We start from the raw sequence: 8,241 nt of genomic DNA on the forward strand, positions 1-8,241 counted from the left end.
CTGCTGAAATCATGACACATATCAAATAGATGGACATTCTTTTACAATCAATTATAAAACTTCAAATTTTCTTCAGTAATCAGTAAAACAAACTGTACCACAAATGTTAATACCTCGAATATGACGCCACAATCAGCGGGATGTCTGCTGCAATAAAGTGGTGTGTGAAGAACAGCTGATGTCACAAAAATGAAATGAAAAGAACAAACAAACAAACATTGCTTGTTGTTTAAAAGTGCCCATTTATGAGTAGTTACTTCAGGTTTAATACTGTTAGTTTACTGTTCACACATGGTAGTTTAATTTTGATCCCTCCACACACGCACAGGATTATAATCCTCCCAGCTGGTTGGATTCAGGAATATTATGTTGATGCGAGTTTTTGACTTGAAACATTGCTGAATGTGCCGACAACAACATGGTCTCACAGGAATCCATGAAATAGCCACAGATTTGCTTAACTCAAAATCCGTGGAATAGCCACAGAATCACTCAAATTTCCGTGAAACTGATACGTCTTTCGCTACAATGCAAGTTAATGACAGTCATATCCCGTGGCTATTCCAACATACAAAGTGATTATGTACATTCACTGAGTGAATATTTAGAGAAGAAAACATATATTTCTCGCTAGAAATGTGATCAAAATCCATTTTTATGCAGAAACTAAGTCAAAATATTGATTTTTTCACTAAAAATGAGAGAACTGTCCGCCATGTTTATTGTTCTGACCGCCGGGACCTTAAAAGTCACGTGACTTGGAACAAACCAATAGTCACGGGATATGACTGTCATTAGCTTGCATTGTAGCGAAATACGTATCAGTTTCACGGAAATTTGAGTGATTCTGTGGCTATTCCACGGATTTTGAGTTAAGCAAATCCGTGGCTATTTCACGGATTCCTGTGAGACCAAGTTCGCCGACAAACATCCACAGAGAAGGCTTCTCTGTGGACGTTTCTATTGTCAGTCAAGTACTCACAGACCTTTAGATCCACACCAACTGCAGGCTGCTATCTGCCACCTCCTGGAAACCACTCAACAGCTCCCGAGCAAATGTGTTCAGGGTGAAGAAAACAACTCATCCCTGCAGGTCAAAGGTCCGGAGGCAGCGACTGGAGCAGCAATAGGCCACAAAGCTCACAGTCGTCCTTCAGTGGAAATAAAGAAAAAAAGTGTGAGCAAGATGCATGTTTAGCTGACAACAATTATTTTGCTAATACAAGCAACATTTGTGGTTATTAAAAGCAAATAGGGGGATGTTGTTGTATTCAGTTGCCTGCTGTGGCTCTGTGCTCAGTCTGGGAAGGGAATGGAGGCGTGTTTGTTCTGACCTGCGGTGCACTCCTGCCAGCGCGGTGTCACGGAGGGGGAAGAGTTTGGGATAGATGATGGTGAACATGGTTTGACTGCAGCGGTGGCAGTGTCCCAGAGGGAACTGCAGCAGGTCCAGCAGGCTCTTTGGGAGGCTGATGGGAGGCAAGTTGAGGTCTAAAACACAACAATATAAGTCATTAACTCTATGAGGTCAAACAAAGTCATTTTTACTATATTGATTAATAACAAACTTGCTTGCAAACAAGTTTTTGTCTGGCACATCCATTGTTATTTAAACTTGTTTTTCTTTTAGTTGACTTTATTTTACGTTCAATGCAGTGCAATCATAGCTTCCTACTGTCAGACACTGGGGGCTGCTCCGTATAAAGAAATGAATGTTGTCAAAAGTATAAAAATTTGTTCTTAATATGCTTAAAACAATACGATTCCTGTTTTTATACATTTGATGGTATCTTAAGTACCAGAACTATTAAAAAAGGCAGCACAAATGAAAACAACAGGGAAGAAACTGGAGGTAGAGGCACATTATTTTTCTTTTTGCTGGAGTATCGACAATAGTAGTAGTATAGTTATAGTTTAATCAATCAATCAATAAATCAATCAATCAATCAACCAATCAATATCCTTTATTTAACCAGATAAAATTAATTGAGATTAAAATCTCTTTTTCAAGAATGACCTGGCCAAGAAGGCAGCACCATGATAAAATAAGAACAATCAACCATAATTCTCATACACCACATTCAACATCAATTAAAGTACATACAAGATCAGGGACAAGACTATATGAAGATTGAGATGAGTACAGTTAAAAATGAAATACATAAACTGGTGACAGATGAATGAATAAACCTTAAAACAAACAAAATCAAAATCATTAAATTAACTGTGTCAGTGAGACACAGCTGGACTAATATCTACAAATATAAATGCATACAGGTGTAGGAGGTGTGTAACTCCTCACCTGTTGGCCGGTCGTGGTAGATGCGGTGCAGGGTTCTCATGGCGAGCTCCTCCAGAGGAACCACGTTATCCGTCTCCGAGCCCACAACATTCACCTCAGCTGGAAGCCCGACCAGAGCCTCGCTCAGCGCCTCACCCAGCACCTCACCCAGGTCGCCCTCCAACACCTGGGCTGATACGCCGCACCTGACATATATGGTCCCTTTAATCTCATATGCGACGTTGTGTAACTACATTTCTTCTATGGGGTTTCCATTATAGTTTTATTTTTTATATACACTACCGGTCAAAAGTTTTAGAACACCCCAATTTTTCCAGTTTTTTATTGAAATTCAAGCAGTTCAAGTCAAATGAACAGCTTGAAAGGGTACAAAGGTAAGTGGTGAACTGCCAGAGGTAAATAAAAAAAGGTAAGGTTAACAAAAACTGAAAAATAATGTACATTTCAGAATTATACAAGAAGGCCTTTTTCAGGGAACAAGAAATGGGTTAACAACTTAACTCTATGGAGTCTTGGGCTATTTTGTCCATTTTTTAATTATTTTCATGTCTTTGTAAGTCATTTTGTGTCTTTTTTGGTCATTTTGTGTCTTTTTTAGGTCATTTTGTGTCTTTTTTTGTCATTTTGTGTCTTTTTTAGTCCTTTAGTCCAACATAAAATGTGATTTTGAATCTTTTTTTTACTTTCAAAACACTATCATGCTCAATAAAGAATTTTAAATGTTGCAAATGTGCATTAATTTCAGAGTACATTGAGACATAAAACTGCATAATTTTCAATTAAATTCTGGAAAAGTTGGTGTGTTCTAAAACTTTTGACCAGTAGTGTATGTCGTTCTACTATTCAAACAATGCATTTACTAAATCATACTGCTGTTTATCAAACTGTCAGATGTACTGCATGCAATCACTGTGATAAGCTGTTTTACCCGCTGCAGCCGATGACCTTGTTGTACAGGTATGAAGGAAGGCCTTTTAGATCGCCATTGTTGTCCACAAACACAAACTGCAGCTCTCGTGATCTGCCCAGATCTGAAACACACGCAGATATTAACATTGCCTTGCTCACAATATCTACATTGCTATGGCAACGGACAGATAAGGGGGTATTACGGACCGAGTGGCAGAAAGGTCAGCCTGTTGGCGGCCATGGAGAGCTGGTTGAGGCGGTGGAGCCAGCAGAGCTGCCGGGGAATGTGGCTCAGCAGGTTGTGGTCTGCTATCAGATTCTGCAGAGAAGCACAGCGGTGCAGCCGGTCTGGTAGAGACGTCAGCTGGTTCCTTGACACGTCCAGAGTCTCCAGGTCCTGCAGAGCTCCGATCTCTGAAGGTGTCAGACAGACATGAGAGGGAGCCTGAAACTGTCTTTCCAAATGAAATCTCCATTAGGGCTGAATAATTTTAAAAAATGACTTAACTGATACTACATCATTATGTTAATTTGTATTGAAAAACATATTAAAATGATTATGGTGTGACTTTTTAAGGGATTTAAAGCAGACAATATGTTTTCGTAAGTCCGTAGAATGTTATGTGCAGGCTAGGACACCTCTGCAGCACAACAATATTTATTAAAATATATTTATTAAAAATTAAAATGGTATTTTGACAAACATTTCACCTTAGAACAACTACTGTGCCTCCTGCAATTTGAATATTGCAAAAGGCCATATTCCAGGTTCTAATACATTTTTTGTTAATTGTTCAGCTCTAATCTTTACCATTTGAAAATACAAATCTTACAGTAAAACAGCCCAAAGTCACAAAGTGGAATATTTCTTCAGAACTTGCAATTGTATATGCTGACAGAAGCATTACTTTTCAACTTATTCACATTTTCGAATAGTCTTGAACTAAGAAAGAACCCTGTGTGCTTCTCAATATCACGTCAGTCACTTGAAGATAAATACAATAGATTTTCTAATGTCTTTAGTATGTTTAGGTACTAATGTGGACATACATGTTTGTTAATCCTCCAGATTAAAAATTAAACTAAATCATCTGGATTTTAGCTTCAGTTTTGATAACTGGTTTCTATATTTGTTGTTCTCACTGTGTTGAGGCCAGACAGGACAAGAAGCCGTAGTCCCTTTTCTTTTGTTGAGAAGCTCTGCTGCCCTCTGCTGGCAAATCAAATACTTACAACTGAATTCCAGTTGGTGTTCTCACAACTTGGCATTGATCAATGAATATGCCTAATACTGCTTCATATCCCACAGTGTAGGGCTGTCCTCTACTAGAACATCTTAGTAGACTAAACAGTAATTGGATAAAAAAATGTTATGAAAAAAGTTTTTCTAGAAAGAATTATGCAAAAGCACCAATTTAATATTTGTGTTTACCAGAGATGTGCTCATAAGATTTTTGGAAATAAGTCTTTCAGCATGAAAAAAGAATAATGCGACTAATGTTACAAGTAAAATGTTAATCAATTTTCTTGAGTTTATACCATAAATTAAGCATAATAGTGTTATTTAGAGTGGACTGTGTGGGGGAAACAAACAGACAAACAAGGGTAACACTTATGTACAGCCATGTTGATATGTAAACATATCTTCTTCTTTTTTTGAGTTTTGAAAAAACATTATGTAATTTTAAAGTTTGGTTGTTTTTTTTGGTTGACAAAATAAACTTGACTTTGTGCTTGAAGAGGACAATGAGGAAAAAAGGACAACACAACAGACAGCTGCTTTGTTTTACCTGGAGGAAGACATTTCAGCTGGTTATTAGACAACATCAGGTGCCGTAGAGACCTCAGTCGGCCGATCTCTGGACAGAGGAACTGGAGGGCATTATTGCTCAGGTCCAATGACTGCAGCCTGGCCAGGTTTCCAATAGCTGCAGATCAAACCACAGTCATTATGGTGAAAGGAAAAAACTTAACAGGCACATATAAAGGCTTAGCAGTCAAAAACAAGCTTTTGGCTGACTTCATGAAGGTCTTCCTAATGTACAGTTTTAAATCATGTTGTGTCATGTCAGTGTTATTAATGTGTTATTTATTGTTTATAAATTTGATTCCAGACTTTAGTTGTTGTTTCGTGTAGTCTTTTGCTTAAAGTTTGAGAGGTTTTTATTAGTAAATTGTTCATTCTCATCTGAATCAACTATTTCTTGCCACATAATGAATCACTTTTATTTTGTGTTTTAGAATTGTAAAAACAACAAAAACTGCAAAACACAACTGCAAAAAAGCATTTGATAACTATATATTTGACCATATAGACTGTCTCAAAGTAGGACAACAATGGATTCAATTGCTGTTAAGTAAAAGCTAAGTGACAAGAAAAATCAGTGTGGACACCGGCACATTATTATGCCAAAACAGAGGACTTACCTTCAGGAATAATGACTATGTTATTTGAATGCAGATACCTAAAATGGAAACAAAAACACAAGTTATAATGTCAGTGAAGTTATGAAACACGATCATCTCTTCATGGCAACTCTTGTCTTTCAAATAACAATTGTTCTGATTATATTAGAGCTACAGCTTTTCAGAATACTTACAGTTCAATTAGATTTGGGAGCTTCTGAGCAAGATTGTCAGGCTGATAAGAGAGAGAAAGCAGAAATAATAGTCATAAAAAATAAACTTGTGAAAAATCGCCCCTTTTGTCAAACCAACAGAAAGGTATTGAGTCCTGTTCTGTTTAACATAAACACTATCAGTGATGTCTGATACAGCAAAATCAGCATGTACTATATGAATACCAGTGTTGTTAGTGAGTTCCTCTTCATGTACAGCCTCTCCAGAAACTGTAGTCCTTCATCTTTTAGCAATTCTACGGGGAAATTATTCAGGTTTCTGTAGTTAAGAAACAGCATTTTGTAGCGCTCCTGCTTGGCCACGAAAATAGTCTCATGGAGTTCAGTTGCCATTTCTGAGGAATGCTCTCCTCCCCAGTGGAGGAGACTTGGCAGTGCCTCCTTTCTCTATGGCATTACCGTTTCCTGAAAGAAAAGCAAATGAACAGATGCATTAAGAGACAGCAGTGTTTGTTTCTTTGACATTTACAGCTGAGAACAAACAAATCATAACTGACAATGCAATAAAAGCAAATATGTTTGTGCACCATGTTTAACTCAGCTGCATACAACGGGGACGTATTTATTTATAAACAGGTGACACACTGCATGATGACGTGGAAAATAACAAATGAAGTCAAATTTCTAATTCTATAAACATTCTGACAAACTATGTTGTTGTGTGTGGCAGTGGCAGCTTCACAGGCCACTTGAGGCTAAATAACCGCCAGTTACATTAAGTTTCCCGCTAGTTATGACATCAACAGCGCAGTTAAGCTGCTATTATAGACGAAACATAATGCAAAAAGAAACAGCGACATGTAGCTAACGATTTGTTGCAGACTAGCGTCAGTAGCATCTAGTTGTGTTTATATCTGTCATTCCTAGCATCATTAGCATGCTAGCTGAGTGGCCGCTACTAGCACACAAATATTGATGACAATAAGTCCTATAGAAATAAGTTATTTACCTTAAATGTGCAGGACCATTTTGTTCTAGTTTATTTCCCACAAATGCATAACATGGCCCACCTAAAGCTGAATGTCTGTTTGTGAAAAGCTGATGTTAAGGAGTTGGTGAACAGCAACAGTGCCCTGTCGTCAACAATATTAAACGTCACTGTCACGTCACATGTCACGTGCTTCTTCTTCTTCTTCTTCTTCTTCTGATGAATGAACTGCAGACAAAACACTGCTGCTGCTGCCACCTGCTGTCAAATGATTAAACTGCATTATATCGTCACACTGTTAAAATAATTGCCTAACTCATTTTTTCAAGTTTTGCAGGAAACACAAAAAACTTCACCAAAAGTGTAACATATGACATTTATTGATCATTTCACTCAAAAAGGATGTAACAAAGGATGGTTATTGGCACAGTAATAACACTGTGTGTAAATTATTTAACTTAAAATAACTTAGAAATAAATGACTTTTTTGAACATGCCTTTGTGACTCAAGCAAGATGTGGTAACACTTTATTTTGTCTACATAAGAGTCACACAAGCCTGTCAGAAACATGACATGACAAGTATCATGAGCATTAATGTTACTTCAAAGTGTCATTAATGTTCATGACACATCCCATGTCATGTTATGACATGCTCATGTCACTCTTATGTAGACACCTTCAAAATAGTGTTATCTTGCTTAAGCCACAAAGGCATGCTCCAAAAATTGCCTAAGTCACATTTGATTTTGACTTAGGCATAATAAATCTGCTTAAGTCACACACTTGACATAGGCCATTATCTTAAAGGGGTAAAATCACATCATCTAATCAACTGAGAATGTAGGCGATTTTAGGAGAGGATTTAGGCAAAATCATCTATTTTGACAAAAAATTATTTAGGCGATTATTTCAACAGTGTGAAGATATGTGACATCCTTCATGTTAAGTGCGATAAGGTTTGGAGCTTTACTACAATACATTTTAGAGGGAAATACATAACTTTTATGACGGCTAAAGTTGATGGTTACTTTGCTTGCAGATTAAGATTTTAAGATAAGATAATATAGAACTTTATTAATCCCAGAGGAAATAATTGTGCTAGGTAAGAATAACACAATCAGTTAATAAGTTATGAATAAATAAAAATATGATAACAAAATATATTAGTATTAACAGAAATAATTGCATATAAGTAATATTGCAATACTACACTTTGATAAGAAAAAAGTAATTTGCACATACTTTTATAAGTAGTAGTATATATGGTCAGTTTTTGTTAATGTGATGTGATGTATTGGCAAAGATCAGCCCTCCCAATGGTATATAACATAGCTAAAAGTATCTCAACTGATAACACACTGCCTACATGTTAATGTATTAGTAACTGAATTCTTATTTATTTCTAATTTCTCTTCTAATTTGTCTTTAATATTTCTATTATAGGAATAAGTGCATTTTTCT

At 36.7% G+C, this 8,241-nt stretch overlaps 1 protein-coding gene across 1 annotated transcript; it reads right to left on the reverse strand.

The window, feature by feature from the left end:
* Nucleotides 1-889: 889 nt before the first annotated feature.
* On the reverse strand, nucleotides 890-6,945 carry lrrc28 (leucine rich repeat containing 28). Its single transcript, XM_059324014.1, has 10 exons — nucleotides 6,800-6,945; nucleotides 6,016-6,255; nucleotides 5,812-5,852; nucleotides 5,639-5,676; nucleotides 5,002-5,139; nucleotides 3,419-3,625; nucleotides 3,231-3,333; nucleotides 2,303-2,487; nucleotides 1,335-1,491; nucleotides 890-1,151 (listed from the first exon to the last, which is right to left on the reverse strand). Exons 2-10 carry the CDS (start codon nucleotides 6,181-6,183, stop codon nucleotides 1,082-1,084), a joined length of 1,107 nt encoding a protein of 368 aa, XP_059179997.1. The 5' UTR covers nucleotides 6,184-6,255; nucleotides 6,800-6,945; the 3' UTR covers nucleotides 890-1,081.
* Nucleotides 6,946-8,241: the final 1,296 nt, after the last annotated feature.

The sequence above is a fragment of the Centropristis striata genome, chromosome 2 (genome assembly GCF_030273125.1).
Source record: "Centropristis striata isolate RG_2023a ecotype Rhode Island chromosome 2, C.striata_1.0, whole genome shotgun sequence".
In the NCBI taxonomy this organism is placed as follows: Eukaryota; Metazoa; Chordata; class Actinopteri; order Perciformes; family Serranidae; genus Centropristis; species Centropristis striata.